The 22,259-nt window shown below is 42.3% G+C and overlaps 1 protein-coding gene across 2 annotated transcripts in view; it reads right to left on the reverse strand.

Annotated features, from left to right (window-relative positions):
• SIAE (sialic acid acetylesterase) overlaps positions 1-22,259 on the reverse strand; it is a 37,861-nt gene that overhangs the window by 12,903 nt on the left and 2,699 nt on the right. For both annotated transcript variants that reach the window (XM_044386565.3, XM_026505511.4), the window contains exons 2-4: positions 20,878-21,039; positions 13,081-13,256; positions 3,433-3,571 (exon numbers count right to left, since the gene is read on the reverse strand). In XM_044386565.3, the coding sequence (XP_044242500.2) occupies positions 3,433-3,571; positions 13,081-13,256; positions 20,878-21,001 (439 nt within the window). In that variant the 5' untranslated portion in view covers positions 21,002-21,039. The remainder of the gene's footprint in view (positions 1-3,432; positions 3,572-13,080; positions 13,257-20,877; positions 21,040-22,259) is intronic.

A 22,259-nucleotide genomic window follows, 5' to 3' on the forward strand; every position in this document is an offset into this window, starting at 1 on the left:
AGATATGGAGAGACATGGGGGCTCTCCTCATAGCTCTTATATTCTACAGAATAAGCCAAACATTCGGCTGGATAAAATAAACGCCAAAATACGGTTAAGTGCCTCGAGGTAGAAACAAGTGCTAAGGGGTTTCAACAGCAAAAGAAAGAAGAGCGAATGAAAAGCAGATCACGAAAAGCCTAGTAAGACTGACCCCCCTCCCCTGTGCTTCCATAATACTCTATGCATAGTGTTTCCCTTACCCCCCTAAACTATTAGCTACCCCAAGGCAGGAACCTGATCTGCTTCCCTTTCTGGATCCCCAGTGTCTAGAACCTAACGGAGAGTCAGTAAATGTTCGCTGGCTGGTGTTGGAGGCGGCGGGTAGCTGGCATAAAGGCAGAACCACTGATGGGCAGGGAGAAGGAAAAGGTAAATAAGGGGGAGGGGGAGAAAGGTGGTGGATGCCGAGCTGGCATTCTAGACAGAAGAAACAATATGTAAAAGGGCACGAAGAGTAGGAAAACTGTTGAAAGGATCTGACTAGAGCCTAGATCACAGAAGGGGAACAGTGGAAGATTAGACGGGAGGGGAACCACATCTTAGAGGAAAGCAAGCAGAAAGCTGGAAAGCCACTTGAAAATGCTTGGGATCGAGAATGTGCGGAAGGCAGAATAGCGCTCCAAAGATGTCCACACCTTAACGCCTGCACCCTGTGGATCTGTTATGGGGCTTCGTAGATGTGAGTTGAGGACCTTGAGACGGGAAGACTGTCCTGAATTATCCAGGCGGCTCCCATCTACTCCTGAGTCCTTAATATCAGAGAACCTTCCCAGCTGCAGTCAGAGAGACGTGACAACAGTAGGAGAGGTGGCAGAAATTTGGAATATGAGAGCGACATGACCTGTACTATGCTTTTCCCCAATTTCTGCAATGGCTCGCCTTTCTCATTTGGGACCTCCATGGCCACTCTCCACTGGAAACCACAACCCCATCCCAGCCCCAACAGTCCTACTGCACCCCCTTCCCTGATGTATTTTATCTATGTATTTTTGTCTCATTAGTTTGCTCACCATCTACCCTATATCTTGATACCCAAAAATGTATTCATTCTCCAACTTTAGAGTGAAAGGGAGCTGATAGCGGTAAAATTTATTACCCAAATCTAATTGATTCCTGAATTTAGGATAACACATAGGGAAAGTTCATTTACCAAAAGATTTATCCAAAAATTTACCCAAATCGATTCAGCTTCGGAGTTCTCAAAGGGAGAATTCGGATAGTGTGATCCTGAGTAGCACTGGACACTTGGTATATAATGTACTGATTTTCTTATTCATTTCCTGTACCCCCGCACTAGAATGCATGCTCCATGAGATCAGGTGTTCTTGCCTGTCTTATTCACTGCTATCCCCGGAGCACTCAGAACAGTGCTTAGCACACGGCAGGCTCGCAAACCTTAGTTGAATGAATTAACACTTGAAAATGTGGGAACACACAGGAAACAATGTTGCTGAGGATGTGGAGAAAGGGGAACCCTCTTACACTGTTGGTGGGAATGCAAGCTGGTGTAGAACAGTACGGAGGTTCCTCAAAAAGTTGAAACTAGAGCTACCCTATGACCCAGCAATTTCACTACTAAGGATTTACCCTAAAGATACGAATGTAGTGATCTGAAGGGGCACGTGCACCCCAATGTTTATAGCAGCAACATCCACAATAGCCAAACTATGGAAAGAGCCCAGATGTCCATCAACCAATGAATGGAAAAAGAAGATGTGGTGTGGTATACACACACACACACACACACACACACACACACACACACACACACACAATGGAATACTACTCAGGCATCAAAAATATGAAATCTTGCCATTTGCAACAATGTGGATGGAACTGGAGGGTATTATGCTAAGCGAAATAAGTCAATCAGAGAAAGACAATTATCATATGATCTCACTCATATGTGGAATTTAAGAAACAGTGGAGCACAGGGGAAGGGAGGGAAAAATAAAACAAGATGAAATCAGAGAGGGAGACAAATCATAAGAGAGTCTTAATCATAGGAAACAAACTGGGGGTTGCTGGAGGGGAGAGGGGGGTGGGTGATGGACGTTAAGGAGGGCACGTGATGTCATGAGCACTGGGTGTTACATGCAACTGACGAATCTCTGAACTCTATCTCTGAAACTAATAATACACTATACATTAATTAACCGAATTTTAAAAAAAAGAAAATATGGGAGCAGTAAAGCAGGTATAGACAAAAAAGAAAAGGGATCAGAAAAAGCACAAGGGACCGCATTTGGAGGAAGGGATGGAAGAAAGCAGAGAGAGAGATGGAGAAGTCAGAGGAGGAAAACTAGGGAGAGGAGATACCATGCAAACAGAGGAATGCGCAGTTTCTTTTTTTTTAAGATTTATTTATTTATTTATTTGTTTGAGAGAGAGATCACACACGCACACACACAAGAGACAGCGGGGGAGGGGCAGAGCGAGAAGCAGACTCCCCGCTGAGCACGGAGCCCAATGCGGGGATCAATCCCGGGACCCTGATATCATGACCTGAGCCAAAGTCAAGAGTCAGACGTTCAATCAACTCAGCCCCCCAGGCACCCCTGGAATGCGCAGTTTCTAAAAGCAGCGGTCAGCCGTGTCAAATGCTAGAGTGTCCAGAATGTGTAACTGGGAGAACAGCAGTAGCCTTGAGGTGAGCAAGTTGTTGAGGCGAAAGCAGAAGCCAAATTACAAAGAATGAACACACGGAAAGGCAGTCCAAAGAATGAGAACAAAAGATGTTCTAGAAAAGCTTAACAAAGCGAAGGAGAGAGGTGAGGCATCATGAGAAGGGTTTTTATTATGTTCAGTTTTCCTTTGTTTTGTCAGAATAAAAGAAAGGCTAAATCTGAGAGCAGAGCCTGTGTCTGCCCTGCTCACTGCTGTATCCTTGGGGCCCAGCACAAAGCCTGACACAGAACAGGCAGGAAATAAGGATTCTGTGCTGAATGGGCAGGGGCGTGGAAGACCAGAGCTCGAAGGGTAAAAGAAGGCTGTGGAGGGGGTGAGCGCCCGCATCAGAGGCAGCCCTGAGAGGACAGCCCTCCGTTGTGTTCAGACGCAGAAACAAAGGAAGGGAGAGAAAAGGAGAAGTGCGTGGAGGCTGTGGTGAGAGATGCTGGCAGAGCTCATGCTGAAGGGCCTCAGTGTGTTCAGCGAAGCTCAAGGAAGCGTCATCTGCCCAGAGCAAAGGGGGACAGTCAGTGGTGGAATCTTGGGAGGAAACATATGGCAACCGTCAGAAATCGTCAGAAGTCGGGTAGAGAGTCAACAAGAAATGAGTAAAGGGATGGTTGCATCATAATAGATCAGAAGCGAACCCAGGATTACGGAGCCCACCTGGGACACTGACCCATTATGTAGGCGATGGCACGCGTTCCGGCAATCCCTTACCTGAGGTGGGCTTAGCCCACTGCAAGTCAACCTGGGCAAGGTCCTCCAGCTCCTGCTCTGCCTGAATGAGTGACACGGAGAAGATGCGGACAGACTGATAGGCTACCGTGTTAGCCAGCTCTCTTGTGGCATTGAATATCTAGAAAGGAAACAGGAATGTCATCTCTTACACCCACCTAGGGGGTGGCCAACTATCCTACTACCTCTTAGTAAACACTGCCCACCCTCCGAGCTCCTTCTGAGCCTTCATATGCCAAGACCAATCAAATAAATAACCAAAACTAGTGATGGGTTGGTCTGAGTCACCTTGATCCACCTTGATGAACAGAGACCAGGTTGATTACGCCCCCAAAGAAAGGAGGAACACAGTAAAATCTGAGATCTCAAAGAGCAAGTCTGAATTAGATGAGGTTTAGGCTAAAGAAGGTCAATTATCAATTAGACCACTCTAATGTCTTAAAACTAAAATACTTCTTTTTTTTTTTAAGATTTTATTTATTTATTCGACAGAGATAGAGACAGCCAGCGAGAGAGGGAACACAAGCAGGGGGAGTGGGAGAGGAAGAAGCAGGCTCATAGTGGAGGAGCCTGATGTGGGGCTCGATCCCAGAACGCCGGGATCACGCCCTGAGCCAAAGGCAGACGCTTAACCGCTGTGCCACCCAGGCGCCCCAAAACTAAAATACTTCTATTCAGAAAAGGTATCTGATAACATAACCATAGCATTAAATTCTTTTCAAAATGGAGCCCACAAGGCCAGGGGGTAGATTGGTGTAATCCACAGCACATAACAGAGATGTCTTCAAAAGGAACACAGCTGAGAAATGACTGTGGAAGTACTGAAACACACCGCAATGTCTCAAATGCTGATATTCACATCTCATCCTGGCCAATCACCCAAGAAAAGCACGGGAGCCAACACAACTTGAAGCCAGCACTCGGCGCGACTGCTGAGAGCAGTCCTGAGGAAGCAAAGAAAAGTGTCCATGCAAAGACATCACCTTTTCCCAAGTCCCTTTACGAAACCTCACCAAGGTGCCAAGAGCAGGACAGCAAATGGCTTGGAGCCCTTCTGGACGAGAACAAGTTCTACCGAGTAGCTTCTTTGTCCGTCAGTCCTCTAGGAGTTTCCACAACAGTGCTATTTCCTTCCATCCTGATTTTCTAGCTACGTTTTCTTTATTATTATTTTGCAAAGATCGTATTGTAAATATATTGTTTTGGATTGTCATCTGTGTGTGTTTTTTTTCTTGGCTTCTCTCCACCCCCCTGGACTAGTCTGGTTTTCCCAAAACAAAGGGCTAAGGAGCATCAGGAAGCACAGTTCTCATGGGCCTCAGGCAACAACAGACAGGTTTCTGCCACGGCCAGAGGCACAGGAGGCTGGGAGACCTTCCACTGGCCGCTGGCTGCAGAGACTCCAGCTGGCCCCCCAGCCCACAGCAGGAGAGAAACCGCAGGCCGCCACAGCGCCCCCGCACGGCATGTCATTGAAAGGGGCTGCCCTTGCAATCGCCTCTTGACCTGCCACGGAGCCTGCAGTGCCACTAAGGCAGCCGGCTGCCAAAGACCGGTCTCACGGGCTCTCCCAGGGAGCCACAGCCTGAAATGCCCTGGGGTAACAGCAGCTCTAGCCGGTCAGGGTGGCCGGTCTTCCCGCCAGCAGGACAGAGATTACAGACGGTCTCGGGAAAATTCCATAGGAAATCCAGACCTGTTTTGTTCAGAGTCTTGCCTGGCAAGCGGACTGCAAAATAAACAGTAGAGTCAAAACAGGCTCAAGCGCTCACAGTCTGTTCTGGCAGGAAAAGTATTTTCCAGCAGCAAGTACCTGTAAAAAGTCACCTCCCTTGAAATCAGCTCTGCTCCAAGCACTGAGGATCGTACGGTGCTGCCATGGAAACGGGGGATGAAACTGCCTTCCATCCCTCCACCCACACTAGCTTCCGCACTGCCTGGGAACTCGAGGGCCTCCTCGCAGCGAGATGCCAGCGAGGGGAGGCGGGATGGGCGAACCAGCTACTTGTCGCGTAGACCGCTGCAGACAGGCGCAAAGCCGCCAGGGTCGGGGCGGGGTGGGGGGCTGGCATCTTCCTGTATCAGCAAGCACACGGAACTGGATCCCAAACCCTGGCTGGGAAAAACTTCCATTTTCAAACTCCCGTTTGTGTACTATGTCAAACCAAAACGCCAAAGCCACAGCGCGTGTTAAAAAAGGGGGGGGGGGATTCTTGCTCTCCTGATGACAATTACTTCTGAAATTGGTACCCCTTCCCAATATCAGCAAGCCTTCTTGATGGAAGCATTTCCTCAGGGATATTGACAGCAAATTTAGGAATAAAGAGATTTCAGGAAGATTTTCATTTAAATGACACTTGGTTTCCCTGCTGATGAAAGGGGAAGCCTTCCTCCATCTGCTGAGATCAAATTTCATCTCATCAAACACCTCAGTGTAATTATTTTTCTACCAAGTATTTAAATGAGGATGTAAATGAATACCAAGGTATCTGAAGTCATTAAGGCTGCCGCGGCTGAGAGGCAGGAGCACTGGCTCTCAAGGGACCCGCAGTTCACCATCAAAGCAGCTGCTCCCCGGTGTTCATTTTGTAACCTTTATGCCACATTCTTGAATTAATGAAGAAACGTCAAGAATCTATTTCCTCAGAGAATCCTGGCATGGGGTCTGCATGAGGGAGCAAGGCATCTGTGTGAGAGTATGTGTGTATGTGTGTGTGTGTGTGTGTGTGTGCAAGGGACACGGGGAAACTTGACTTAAAAGAATTTGGATTCTGTAAGTTATAGTCCCTTCTATCACAGTATAATAGAGCAGTTTTAAAGTTGAGGGAATAACTATAAATAAGCCAGCCATCATAACTCCCATGAATCTTTTATTGTAATATGGTACCAGCCCTTTTCTTCTGGATTTTGACTTCTCTACGTATAAAGTAGGAATGTGGGGATTGCCAAGATATTGAAAACTGGCTTTCCTGTCTAACAGTGGCCATCTTCTTCTGAGCCTAACTAGAAATATCCAAGTCTTAAGACCTACCCTGACTTAGGAGGCGACAGATGAACATTTAGACTTTTCTCCATTTATACACATCTCACTCAGCGTTATAAATAACACTCAATCTTAAAATTCCACTTTACCCTAACAACAAGATGGGCATACAATCTGCCATTTCCTTCATTTGAATGTGAAGAGTGGTAGGTTATAGTAGAAATCTTACCTCCTCAGAAAAGTCACGTGGAGGGGGGCAAAGAGAAGCGAAAGACATCGTGTGTGTACGTGTGTGCATGTGTGTGTACATGTGTGTACGTGTGTGTGTGTGTACTGTGCGTCTGTGTTGGGAGTCTTTAGAGGAAAAGGAGCAAAAGGAATAAAGGAGGAGTCCTATAGAAGCATCCTTCTGATCAAAAAATAAAGTTCTACAGTGTGTTAAGAGACAGGAAAACTTGGCTTTGGATACTGTCAGCACCTAAAATGCTGTGTTGCAAACTAAGTGCATGATTTAAAACAAAAAAATAAAAAAAATTAACACTTGGCTGTGTCAGAGGGAATCTTTTTTCTATCTCCCTATATGTCAGAGCTTGTAGCCTAAGTCTAATACAGAAGAAGCATAAGAGTAAATTCTAGGCAGAGAGAATGTGTTCACTCTTAACAATATCAAAATCTGATTCAGCTTGACAGAAAATGGGATGAGATCCCCTGGCATAGGCTGCTATTGAGAACCTGACTGTATAGATACAAATACATCTGGTCCACGCCTTTCAGTGCAAACAGGGAACTACAATTAAAACATTAAGGAAAGTACTGTTTTCCTTAGTGAGTTAGCAGCAATCCCACTTCTACACAAAACCAGGCTTTCTTTCAAGATATAAAACTTCAATTTTGCTTCCATTCACTGGTGCAAAAGGGGAGGCCAGTTAAAGTTCACCTTAATAAACATTTAAATTCAAAGGTGTCCATATATTTAAGCAGGGCAGGAAGCAAGAGTAAATCAGATACCCGTTATGAAGACATAAATGCAAGAATTTAGATTCTGAATTACCAAACTAATAAAAATTGAAGTAGATATGTCCAGAGTAGGATCTTTCTAGTAGCATTATTTAGTAATTGATCAACAAACAAAAAAGGTAAAAAAGCAATCGGGTAGAAGCAATAGAGGCAAAACAAGAAATTATAAAGTATGTGGAAGGACCCAATTTTATAATTTTCTTTTAAGATAAATGAACTGAGATCATAATGTCATCATAGAGATTTTTAAATCTCAGATTTAAGTATTTCTCAAAAACGGAGAAGTAGATGATGAGCGAAAGGCAGGACAAAAAAATCAACTTGAGAAGAAATTAAGTTTTAGAGGAAGAGCTGGGAAGACAATAGTGTTTTCAAGTTCTTAGCCAATTAAAGGGAATAAAGTATGCAGAACACATCTGTGCCAATACATAATGCAAATTAAAGAATTCATTCCTAAGATTCCTGTTTATATAACATGACTCTTTATTGTAAACTGTGCCTTCGATAAATACTTAAGAGATTAGTTAAGTCAATATCGGTTTCCTGTTTTTATAGCTTTCTTTTAAAAATTATAGTTATCTCATGCTCATTATAGAAAAATCAGAACATACAGATAAGCAAAGAAAATCAGTCCCAGTTTCAAATGTGTCAAAGAACTTAAGTCAGACTAATTTCTCTGAAGTTCTGACCCTGCACAAAAAATCTTTACTCCTCTTTCAGCAAATTTGAAGCAGATATAGTTTCAAGATGTCTATGAACTTGTTAATACACTGTCCAGCCCTGATTCCTATTTAAATGAAACCACAACGGTCTCCCTTACTTTTATTTTCAAGTCAGACAGCTTCCACCAAACAAACGAAGCAATGATAGGCCTGGGGCCCAAAGCACTAACCCTACCACACCCTATCCAGAAATCCAACCTCTTTATTCTAGACTGTTTTGGGGTTTAATCTGGAAAGTAGAGCTGATTTTAAAAAGAAAACTGAGCACTGAAGACATACAGCACCAAGGCTTAGCGCTACCACGGCTGCCTTGCTAGAGTACCATTCAAACTAAGAGGCGTGCTTCCCCTGGCAACCTTTTCCAGTGTCCTTTTTATCCAGCTTTACTTAAGAGACCTCACTCGTAGTTCATCAGAGGGGCCCTATTCTCTAATAGCAACGAAGGCGAGAACTCTTCAAAGTGAATTTCATCACTGACCAACATACTGGCAAGTCAGCACCCCCTTGTTCTGTCCCACTTGATTCTCCATGTACTCTATGTGCCCCATCCCTCCTTGGGAGCCTACACAGTGCTCTTCCACCCGACATTCAGGGTAAAGAGCCTAGTGAAGCCTCTATATACTTATAATAAAGGAGAAAAGATGCGAGGTCTCAAAATTTAAGAACGGTTAATCTTCAAAGACCATGACTGAAACAGAGAAAGAAGAATTGAGGCCAACAAAAGAAATGCTAGGCTATGAGAAAGTTGAGCAAAAATAATCATCACTGGCCTATTACTTCTTCTTTCTGTGCAAAGAAAAAAACATAACTAAACGTAGTAATTTGATATATGAATATATATCACAATTTCATATATGAGGCCTAATTGAAATATCAAGATGTCTACAGTTACCTTGAGATAGTTCACATACACACACACACACACACACACACAAATAGATAAACAAAATATGGCAAAATATTAACAACTGTCTATCTAAGTGATGGGTATATAGATGTGTATAAGTCTCTTCTGTGTGTGCTTGAAATTTTTTATACCTTTTAGTATAAAAAAATAGTGACATCTTATTTTTAGACAGCAGTTTTCAATTTATAACAACATTTTAGAAACAAACGCAATAATTTAATCTTTGTAATGGCCCTGTAAATTAGTTAGGTCAGATATAATCACTATTGTAGTATAGTCATGAAAACTAAGTCTCAGACATTTAATAAAATTCAACATACTTTCGTGATAAAAAAGAAAACCTTTCAGACAACTAGAAATAGAGGGAAAATTCCTCAATATGATAAAAGGCATTTATGAAAAACCCATAAGTAACATCACACTCAGTAGTAAAAGTGTGAAAGCTTTCCCCCTAAAACCAGGACGAGACGAGAATGTCTGTTTTCACCACTACTAATCAATATTGTACTAGAAGTTCTAGCCAGAGCTATTAGACGAGAAAAAAGAAATAAAAGGCATCCAAATAGGTAAAACTATCTCTATCCACAGATGATGTGCTCCTATATTAGAAAACCCAAAAAAATCCACAAGCAAGCTACCAGAACTAATAAACTAATTCAGCAAAGTTTCAGGGTACAAGACCAACATGCAAAAATCACTTGTTTCTATACACCAGCAATGAGCAGTCTTATGAGTAAATTAAGAAAGAAATTTCATTTATAACAGTATCAAAAAGAATTAAATACTTAGGAATAAATCTAGCAAAGGAAGTAAGAGATGTGTACACTGAAAACTATAAAACATTGCTGAAAAAAATTAAAGATCTAAATTAATGGGAGAACATCCCTTCATATTAAGAAGGCTTAACACCATTAAAATGTCAATATCACTCAAAGCAATCTACAACTTTGGAAAACAGTGTGGAGGTCCCTTAAAAAGTTAAAAATTGAGCTACGCTATGATCCAGACATAGTGAAGAGAAGGGCCATATGCACCCCAATGTTCATAGCAGCATTGTCCACAATAGCTAAATTGTGGAAGGAGCCGAGATGCCCTTCAACAGATGACTGGGTTAAGAAGATGTGGTCCATATATACAATGGAATATTACTCCGCCATCAGAAAGAACAATTACCCACCATTTGCAGCAACATGGACGGGCCTGGAGGAGATTATGCTAAGTGAAATAAGTCAAGCAAAGAAACACAATTATCATATGGTTTCACTCATTTATGGAACATAAGAAATAGCAGGAATATCAGTAGGAGAAGGAAGGGAAGAATGAAGGGGGGGTAAACAGAAGGGGGAATGAACCATGAGAGACTGTGGACTCTGGGAAACAAACTGAGGGCTTCAGAGGGGAGGGGGAAGGAGGACTGGCATAGGCCGGTGATGGGTATTAAGGAGGCCAAATATTGCATGGTGCACTGGGTGTTACGTGCAAATAATGAATCATGGAACACTACCTCAAAAGCTAAGGATATACTGTATGGTGACTGACATAATAAAAAATTATTTTAAAAAATATAAATAAATAAATAAATAAATAAATAAATAAATAAAAAGCAATCTACAGATTCAACACAGTATCTATCAAAATTCCAACAGCTTTTTTCATGGAAATGGAAAAGTATATCCTCACATTCATAGAGAACTGCAAGGGACCCTGAATAGCCAAAACAATCTTGAAAAAGAAGAATACAGTTGGAAGATTTATACTTCCCAACTTTGAAACCTACTACAAAGCTACAGTATTTAAAACAGTATGGTACTGGCATAAGCACAGACCTATAGATCAATGGAATAAAAGAGGAAGCCCAGAAACAAACCCTCACATATATGGTCAGCTGGAATTCCAAGAGCTCAATGGGGAAAGGACAGTCTTCAACAAATGATGCTGGGAGAACTGGATATTCACTTGTAAAAGAGTGAAGTTAGACCTTCACCCTATACCATATATAAAAATTGACTCAAAAATATGGATCAAAGACCTAAAAGTATAGAATTCTTAGAAGACAACATTGGGGAAAACCTTTGTGACACTGGATTTGGCAACAATTTCATCAATATGACACCAAAGCATAGACAACAAAAAATTAATAAACTAGACTTCACCAAAATTAAGAACTTCCATGCATCAAATGTCAGTCTCAAGAAAGGGAAATGACAACCTACAGAATGGGAAAATATTTGTGAATCAAATATCTGAAAAGTGATTAATATCTAGAATATATGAATAATTCCTACAATTCAACAACAAACAACCCAATTGAAAAATGGGCAAAGAACTTAAATAGACATTTCTCCAAAGAAGATATATAAGCAGCCAATAAGTGCATCAAGTAACACTCAACATCATTAATCACTAGGGACATGCAAATCAGAACCACAATGAAATACCACTTCATATCTACTAGCATGGCTATAATTACAAATTTTTTTAATTAAAAAAAACTGGAAAGTAACACATGTTAAAGAAACTGAAACCTTTGCAGATTGTTGGTAGGAACATAAAATAGTAAAGGCACTGTGGAGAAATGGTGGTTCCTCAAAAGTTAAACATAGAACTAACAGATGATCCAGCAATTTCACTCATAGGGATATATCCAAAAGAACTGAAAGCAGGGACTGGAACAGATATCTGTAGAGCGATGTTCATAGCAGCATCATTCACAATAGCCAAACGACAGAAACCACCCAAGCGTCCATCAACAGAAGAATGGAGAAAGAAAGTGTGGCATAAAAAGGGACAAAGTTTCGATATATGCTACAACATGGATAGACCTTGAAAACATTATGCTTAGTAAAATAAGTCAGACACAGAAGGACAAAGATTGCATGATTCCATTTACAATAGCATCAAAGGAAGGAAGGAAGGAAGGAAGGAAGGAAGGAAGGAAGGAAGGAAGGAAGGAAGGAAGGAAGGAAGGAAAGAAGGAAGGAAGGAAGGAAGGGAGGGAGAGAGGGAGAGAGGGAGGGATGGGTTTTCTATGTAGAAAAAATAATAAAAAATAAATAAAAGAACTGAATACGTAGGAATAAATCTAGCCAAGGAGGTAAAAGACATATACACTGAAAACTGAGGTACCAAGAATAGGCAAATTCGTAGACAGAAAGCAGAACAGAGGTTACCAGGGGCTGGAAGGGGATAAGGAAGAGTTATTGTTTAGTGGGTACAGAGTTTATGTTGGGGATGAGTACAGACAGTAGTGACAGATACACACAAGACTGTGAGTATATTCAATGCCACTGAGTCGTACACTTAGCAATGGTTAAAATGATAAATATGATGGTATATTCATTTTAACCACGATTGTTTTAAAAAGCACATTTTCAAAACAAAGTCTCAGAAACAGTGATTTGCTCCAAGTCATACAACTGGTAAAAGGCAAAGCCAACATTCAGTCTCAATTTGTTAAATCTCCATGACAACAAAAGACATGTATTCCATTACATGCATAGCTTAAAACAAAATCTAATTGTTTTGATTTCCTAGGCTCTCTCCAGGAGCTCATCTTCTAAAACCTATCAAAAGGAAGAGTAATCTACTTTGTCTTCCACTTGATACGAAATCTCCCTCACCAACAGATACTCCAGCTTCTGCCTTTAGCTCAGGAAGGGGAGAAAAGAGCACCCCGCACTCTTACAGTGCGCTCGGCGTGATTAAGAAAGCAGGCTCTGAAGTCACATTACCTGTTCATATCCTGGCTCCCCTATTAACTGGGTGACCAAAGCAGGTAATTTAACCTCTGTGGGCCAGTGTCCTCATCTGTGAGATGAATGGTATTCTTCTGATAAGGTTGTTAAATCAAATTAATTATTACATGCCAAACACTTAGAACAGATCTTGGCTCCCGGTTAAAAAGAAGGTTTCTACTTCCTTCTTGCCCCCTTCTTCCTCCTTCTTTTTCTTCTTCATCATCATCAACATTATTTATTAACGCTGAACCTCCTGCAAATTACCTGTGAAACTGTCATCTGCATGTTACTTTGCCCACTGCAAAGCCAGACATCTCCAAATAAGACATCATGAACTCTCAGGGTGATGTTCGTTCTCCCGAAAGTCTGTTGTGCCATCACCTCGTAAGGTCCACCCGGCTTCATAGGATCCAGTACCACCATCCAGCTGTTAGAGTGTGCTGAAATCGTTAAGAGGCTCCAAGGAATTAATCAATCAATTAAAATGAAATTAAAGCCCAATCCTGCCATGTATCATATTCATTTGTGGCTAAACCCAGCCATTGTGATGAACTGAATTCAAAGATATGAAGACTGGCCAAATTTCACACAAGCAATAGAAATAACAAAATCAGCAGCACTTCCATCCTTAATCTGTACCAATCCCTCCTCCCTTGTAACTGAAGCATTTACAGGAAAAATAAATTACCCAGTTATAATCCTAAATGAGAACAGACAAAAACATTCTGAGATTAAAATTCAGGGAGTTTAATAAAAAAAAAAACATAAGATAGAAATTCTTATTATACTATCCAACTGTCAATATTAATAGAATCATAATGTAATAGATTTACACAGTGCCCCAAACTAATTTGTAATTATCTAATCAAATGTGAACACCCGTTAGAGAAAATCATTTACAATCTGGAACTTCCCCTTACTTGATGGTGTCATCCTTGTCATCAACCCTCCCACCCACTCCCCATGTTGCTTCCAAGGATTAATGCTATCATTGGGTCTGGGTTCTCCAGACTCACAGGTGAGCAGAGGAACTGACATATAAAGAAGCAGTAGGAGCTTACAATTAATTTCTCTGTGAAGAAGATATTTAGACATGCCCAATTATTTATTTTCAGAGTTATTTACCAGACTCAAGGTTTTCGGACTCAATTAGGGAGATGAAAAAGCTATCCAAGACCCTATTTCCAGAAATTCATAGCATATTCCTTAGGAACCACCCCCCTACCACCTTCCTACCTCTCACCCACTCATACCACCACCACTGCCAACATCATACTCAGAAACTTAGGGAAAATATTTTCAAAATGGCAAAATTATGCCTTGGAGAACCAAACAACATGAACAAAGTTGAAGAAATGTGAGTGAGAAAAATAAAGAAAACAGATATGATTATTTTAGAATAAATATTCTTGGCACACTGCCAAAGAATACAAAATAATGTCTGATTTGTGCCCATCAGACCAATGTGAATTCAAAGGGTAAGAATGGTAAGAACTGGAAATTGAGCACCCTGAAGTTATTACAGCAACCTGTAAAAAAATAATCATGATAAAAATACTATCCAAGCGCCTACTATGTGTTAGACACTCTGCTGAGTTCTTCCCAATCGGCAAAAGCTAAGCAGGAGCGTGAGAAGTCCAGACACACGACAGGAGATTTGTGAAAGCTCAAACCACACAGGATTGCTCAGGGTCTTGGGGAAAATGTCCAAATGCCTCAGGGCATCAGTGAAAGCGTGCACGCTTGCTCCTCTCAAAAGTGCAACCGTCTGAGATGGCTGCTCCCGTCCCTTAGAGGTCAATGACAGCCAGGTCCAAACGCGCACTATTGTTTTTACACCACCAATAGCCAGACGTCAACATATTAAATGTATAATGCCCCTAAAGCAGAAGAAGCACTGTTTTGGCAACAGTGGGCAGTTAGCACAGACTGTGTCGCACAGGTGTGACGCGCTCCGTATGGCTCATGCTTCTGAGCCGGCAGACACTCCAATCTGTCCCAACTACAGTCTTGCCAAGGTCTTTCCAGGCTTCTTGCACTGACATATCTTCCTAAAGCTCTGTCCTTCTGCCACCAGCATTACTCATTTATTGATGAGGAGGTCAAAAAACTTAGGCAGGACTTTTTTTAGCTTTCTACTACTCTACAATTTATTCCTACTCGCTGTTGTTTATTAGACATTTACACTTAGCCTCAATCACGCAATATGGCTGGTGAAGAAAATGGCCTTCACCAGAGCTTCTGGAACGTTCTGCTGCCCAGCAACAAAAAGACAAATAAGGGGCAGGGGAGACATTCGGACAAGAGACAGCAACACCGTCCCAGTACAGCAGAGGATGAGCTCCCTTTAGCACCCAAATAGTCTGAAGAGAACCAGGGATCCAGACCTGAGCCTTAGTCCCGAGAACTGCTCTCCTGAGGAAAACTCTCAACTCCCTCAAAGACCTTGGAGAACTTCCTCTGCCCTACTCCTCAAGTTCTCTTAGTTTCAAGCAGTTTTCCTCTCCCACTTGATTAAAGAAAAATAAACTCTGACACAATAATGAGGGCTAGGAAAAGTAGCCTGCCCGGGAGCGCAGGGGAAACCAGATCCACCGCAGAGAGCTGACTAGGGGTCAAACTAACTCAGAAACAGTTCGTTTAAAACAATGAGGATTCCCTCCCCTGTCAAGTGTACACAAAGGAGAGCAACCCCCGTGAAGTCTGCTTCTTAGACTAAAGGCAAGGATGGGATGACAAAGACAAAAGTCACCCTGTTTCCCAAGGAGAGCAGACTGGTCCTCGGCTGGCAGTTCAGGACCAGCTGGTTCGAGTGGAGCTAACCACAGGATGACGAAATCCACTTGCAGTTGTTAGAAACTGTGCTGACCCACCAAGTCCATTGGGTTGAATCCAAACAACAAAACTGAGTCACCGACTACGAAGAGTGGGAAGTTCACCAGCAGCTGGCCTTCTGCTGATCCTGATGGGCTTTCTGAGCAACGGCCGCTCTGGTTCCTTCTTCTGGGACCTCATCACCTGCCATCTTACCACCTCTCTTACCAATCCAGGCCCAGGTTTCTGTAAATTCTCGTTTTTGTTGGATTCAAATCTCTGCTTCCTCACATTCTCTCTTCTTGCATCGGGTGAGATTCATGTCCTTCCTTCATTATAGAGAGTCTTCGAGTGCCTACCGTGTGCCAGGCACTCCATCAAGTAAACGGCAGAGAGTAAACCCCAGCCCTGAGTTACACCAACAAGAAAGCCATGCAACCTGATTGGGGCTTTGCGTCTCCGTGTCCAGTGGGGAGCCTATCTCACCTATTTCGTCCTGTCCCTCTTCTCTTCATACTCCGGCCAAGGACTTAAGTAAAGAACTCTCTTCGTTTTTTTCTCTCCCCCACCTCAAAACCAGAATAACAAATCATCAAAGGGAAAAAAAAATCAAAGGAATTTGTCTAAAGACGTGATTAGTCATAAAGTGCTTTCATGCTTTTTTTTCCTTTTTGCTATTCACATCAGATGTTAATTATTTTTCAGGTTATTGTGCCAAATCTCAGATGCCAAGAGAAAAAGGAAAATTATCCATGACCTTTCCCTTCCCAAAAGGAAAAGCCTAGAGCTGGGAGAAGCAGCCCTGTTTGCTTCTTCCCCCACAAAAACCTTGGCTTTTACCAGCTGCAAATCATTCAATGATTTGTGGAAGCAACAGGGAGGTCTTAGCGCCCAAACTGCCCCTTGACAACCAGCATTTATTCTGTATAAAGTTCATCTCTACCCCCACCAAATATGAATGTAAAAAGAAAAAAAAAAGCTCGAATATTTTTCTAGCGATAAAACTGTTCATGCAAGTTGTTTAAGTGATAGCATGCTATGGCAGACACACCTGACAGTGACCCCCCAGAAGTCACACCCCTATATAGTCCCCTCCCCTCAAATGCAGGCAGAATCTGTGATTTGCTTCCAACCAATAGAAAATGGCATGGGGGGGAAATGTCATTCTTGTGATTAGGTTGCATTACATGGAAAAGATAAAGGAGTTTTGCAGATGGAATTAAAGTTCCTAATCAATAAAAAGGGAGATTTCCTTGGGTGGGCCTGACCTAATAAGGTGAGTGCTTTAAAATAAAGAAGGTCTCGAGATCAGAGACTGGAAGCAGCACAGATGCTTCCACAAATGCTACAGGCATAAGGAACTGAATCTGCCCACACCTACAGGAGCTTGAAGTGGATCATTCCCTAGTCAAGCTTCCAGATGAGAACACAGCCCAGCCAACACCTGATTTCAGTCGTATGAGACCCTGAGCAGAGAACCCAGCTGAGTGATGGCCCAGGCTTCAGATCTCTAGAAACCGTGTCATGATAAAAATGTGTTCTTGTAAGAACCTAAGTTTGTGGTAATTTCTTATGTACCATAGGAAAGGGGTATTCATGCTAACACTGCAACCAGGAGCTTTTCGCTTCCCTAAGGGGTTTAAGCTTTTTAGAATTTTCTAAATTAAAGAAAATATCTTTACTTACCTCAGTCATGATGACAAACCCAGACATACACTGATTTGACCACCCCCCACACATCCCCCATGTGTATCAGAGTGAAAGGATACACCCTATCCTCCCGCACGTTATTCCTTGTGTATGAAAGAATCATCATGCATCATTTGACAACATGGTTTGAACAGGCCCAGTACCTGACCCATATTCCCAATCTTCCCTCAAGTTTTAATTTTCCCAAAGCTTGAGTGTCAGTCTGCTGGACAAAAACCTTCATGCTATTAATTCCATTTTGTGTGGGCACCCAGGGGATTGACTGTAGGTAATAAGCTAAATATTAACAGAGACAGAGTGACAAATTGAGGTAGTCTAGCTGAAAATCCCAGAGTCCTCATCAAAATTTAGATAGAAATCAACCCTCCAATGTACCCTGTAGTGTCTCCTTTGAGAAACATTTTCTTTGCTGCCCTATAAAATTCCCTACATGTCTACCTCCTTTACTGCAAGTAACACTTTATCCGTTTTGCTTCCTGTGCAGGACAGAGCAAGACGCCCCTATCGGTAGGTTTATAGATCTACAAAAAATACAGACCTTTCTTCTCTACCTAGCAAATATGGAGAGGCTACTAAATAGACCTACCCTCACTGTTCCCAATAGCAACCACCCCTTTCCCTGTGAAATTACCATCAACAGTCCATGAATCTGTTGGTTCCTTAAGTTGCTGCTGGATATTTTCACTCCAAAAGACACATCACTTTGCAGTAAAGCGATGAAGTATTACTTGAACCAAAAGTACCAAATGTGAGAGGATAGCATGAGAGAGTGCGTTCCTGGAGGATGGGCACGACTTGTATTCTTCTTTGTATTTTTTAGGGTTTCAGTGTTTTATATACAATAAGCCCTCGATTGATGTTTATAGGATTGAACTCAAGACAAGTGAGCAAGCTTACTACCACCATGAAGGAAAAGAGAGGCTCACCGCTAACTATTACCTTTTATGCCTTGCTGTCACTACCTACCCTCCTGCCTCATTTCTGGCTATTCCAAATATTGGTCCTACAATAGCCATGAAGGGAGAAAAAAACTAAAAATAATGCATAAGAACATTTTAAAAAATCTGAACTGCTATATATACGGGCAGAACAGAGCAAGATGCCCCTATAAATAGGTTTATGGATCTACATAAAATAAATACCTTTCTTTAGTACCAAGCAAATGTGGAAAGCCTAATAAACATATATAAAGTATATATATGTATATATATACACATATACACACACGCATACATATGTGTGTGTGTATATATATATATATATATATCTTCTGTATCTACGGTTAGAGTACTATGTAGTCTCTGTCTCCTAAATATTTATTGGTTTGCTAATGATTGGCACCAAGGAAATCCTATTTATTGTATTTAAACTACAGCGGTTCTTTGGATTTCTAAATCAACATCATTTACTGAGATTACCAGTATTTACACTCTGTGCTGTTAATTTCTGAGATAGATACAACATAAAAAGAAAGCACTGCTCATCTCTTGAATTGAATTCATTTTCAGTTTATCCTACAGGTCACCAGCAGCATTTAAATCTAACAGAGAACAACTTCTTAATCAGCTTAAGCTTCCCTTTTAACTGGTACATAGTATTTAAAAATGTTTGTTGACTGGAAATGAATTACAAAGAGCCTGTACCAGGGTCTGGATCACTCTGAACTGGACATTGACAGAACTGATTAGGCAATCTTTGTTTTCAAGGGCCAAAAGAATTTCCTGGTCGTATATATATTCAAGTCACAGCTCAAACCACCAACTCCCACATTCTCCCCAGTGCTCCCCAGAGTAGCCTCCTTACCTGTCTCTCACCTTCAACACTCCATAGCTGTATCGCTACCTCTAACCGAGATCTGATCCAGTCTCCACTTGACCCAGCCCTCACTGTGGCCTCCTGCCTCCAGTAACTTCCAGCCATGCTCCTCCCCATGCTGTCTTACATGGCTTTATCTCTTCTAGACAGAGAATCCTTTATAGGTCCTGTCTTCCCATGGAGCCTGCCGGTTCTCACCTTCTTGAACGTCCTCACGGCCACTACCTTGGGTCAGGCCTTCATTGTCTATTGCCTGAATCTCACAACAACTGGCTCACAACAACTGGCTAACAGTTCCCACCATCTCTTCTCTTACTGATCTCCAATTCACTTTCCCCCAGTGCTGCCAGAGTCATCTTTCTAAAAAACAAATCTGATGGAGTTATTCTGCTGCTTAAAATCCATCAATCCAAACTAGAATATACGTTCCTTAGCAGTGACAGACAAGCCTTCCTACACTTCCAACCTTCTCCCCCATCGTCCCCCAGCCGTCACATACCCCAGTGTTCAAGCAAATCAACCTGCTTGGCATTCCTCCAAGGATCCGTGCTCACTCGTGCGTCCATGCTTTTGTCCAGGCTGTTCGCCCTACCTGGTTTGCCCCACTCATCTTTCAAGATAAACCTTAGGCTAAGTGAATTCTCTCTCCTAAGCACTCCCAGAGCACACTGCCCTTCTAGGCTGTGGCACCCAACGTGCTCACCTGTCATCATTTTTCTGTCTCCTCCCCTAATCTGTAAGCTTCCTTAGGAGAGAGACCACATCTACCTCACTAGTCACTGTATCACCACTTCGTAGCACTGTATCTGGCACATAGGCACTCGACAAATATTTAACTGACTAAATATAATAATAATAATAGTAATGATAATAGTAGTAATAATAATAGTGGCAGCTAACACTTATTCAGTCCTTCCTGTGTGCCTGGCCCTGTTCTAAGTAATTTACATGTGTTAATTCATGGAACCCTTGGAATAATCCTAAATATCATTCTTTTTTTTTTTTTTTTTTTTTTGACAGAGATAGAGACAGCCAGCGAGAGAGGGAACACAAGCAGGGGGAGTGGGAGAGGAAGAAGCAGGCTTCCCAGCAGAGGAGCCTGATGTGGGGCTCGATCCAGAACGCCGGGATCACGCCGAGCCGAAGGCAGACGCTTAATGACTGAGCCACCCAGGCGCCCCCTAAATATCATTCTTATCTCCACTTTACAAATCAGGAAATTGTGACGCAGAGACATTAAATAACATGCCTGCGGTTCTACAGTCATAATGCGAGAGAGTCAGAACCTGAAGCCAGACAGTGAATCCAGAGCCCAGGTTCTTCAGCACTCCTCCACACCGCCTCTCCTTCATTTATGATTCAGTTCAAATGGCACCTTCTGCGGAGACCGTCTCTTGCCATCCAATCGTGCTGGACGTCTCTTCTGCATCCCATGACGCCCAATATACACACATCTGCATCACAGTATTCATCACGCTGCACTTATGACTTGGTGTCTGTTCCCATTATTCCATGAGACCCTGGAGGGCAGGGACTTTGATTTTGTCTTGATTTCCTTTGTATCCCCCAGGGGCCAACACATGATAAATACTCAAACTTTTATGGATGGCTGAATAAATGGATGGCTGGGACAATCTGAGCTGCAGCCTCAGCGTTCATGTTCAGATTATCCAGCAGGTGGCAGAAGAAGACAAAAGCTGAACAGAGGACCAGCGGTCTTACCTTTCACACTTGTCACTTTCTTCATGATGGTTTCCTGACCTTGCCACAGACTCACGGTCACGGTGGCTCCCGATATGCCATAGCCCCAGATCACTGCCCCGGCAGGCTCCTTCTGTAGCACCATGTAGTCACCGATGTATGAGGCGAAGCGGAAACCAACATCTAAAAAATGTAACAAACACTTAGAAGAGCGTCATTGGAGATTCATCACCAACTGAACCTGCTTAAAGAGCAAGGAATATAAAGTTCTTTATACAGGATGATTTGGATATATCCAGTCCTTTTCATCTTCTAAAACTAGATCTTAGTCCTCCTAATTAAGTAAGCGACTTAACAAGAACAGTTGCCAAACATATGCAATAAGAGGGAAACTCAAAGAGCCTAGGGTAAACAATAGGCCACCAGCCTCCTCCCCCTCAGAGCTCTTGATCTGCCTTTGCCCTCTGGCTTGGCCCTGACGCTTCACTCTCTCGCCCCAAATTGCTAACATGCTCCTCTTATACACCCCACAGATGGTATTTATGAGAAAAATAAGCCACTTCCTTCCCCCACTTTCCATTACCACGCCCACTCCTTGTTGCTGGGAATAAAGACACCTGCCTCTCTCCAACACAGCCTTCCCTAATGTTTCCCCCCACTCTATCTCCCCTTGTCCATCCTGCCAGTGTCGATTTCCCACAAATAATTCCCCTTATTGTGGTTTTTTGGACAACCCACTGAAAATCCTAAATAGGCATTTACGAATATCTGCAATGGCTGCTTCTTTCTAAGGTAAATACAGATAAATTAAGATGAAATAGAAGGTCAAAATGTCAGAACAAAGGTCTTCCGTCTCAATTTTACCCATTTCACAAGCTAAATTATATAAAAAGAACAAGAGGGAGAGCACTTGAAACTAGATTCTATTCTGGAGTCACTAACAAGACTGAATAAGAACTCACTTTAACGAGATCATTCCTATTTTTAACATGCAGCCTATATTGAAGTATTTTATTAATAACAAGCATCTATCCAAATTATCGCAGCGAGTTCCTCATCAAAACTTAACAAGGGAAAAAAAAAACTTAAGTTATGTCCCAATTTGTCTGAACAAAACAGACTAAAATCCCTAGAAGAAAGTAATTAACAAAGTTAAGATTTTTTTTTAAGGGTTTTAAACAAAAATGATAGGCAGGAAAGAGAATGAGAACTAACAAGGTTGACACTTTCCTCCCTGGAAGCTACAAATGAGGATGACCCCTCAGGCTACGCTTAACAGGGCAGCAGAGCTAATGGGGTCTGCTACACAGACCTGGTGGCCTGTTTACCCTCTGCTTCGAAAAACAGCCCAGTCGCCAAACATCCTCTGCTCTCCCCCCGCTCCTGAGTTTTAGTCCCATCAT

The sequence above is a fragment of the Ursus arctos genome, unplaced genomic scaffold, assembly GCF_023065955.2.
Source record: "Ursus arctos isolate Adak ecotype North America unplaced genomic scaffold, UrsArc2.0 scaffold_22, whole genome shotgun sequence".
NCBI classification, from domain to species: domain Eukaryota; kingdom Metazoa; phylum Chordata; class Mammalia; order Carnivora; family Ursidae; genus Ursus; species Ursus arctos.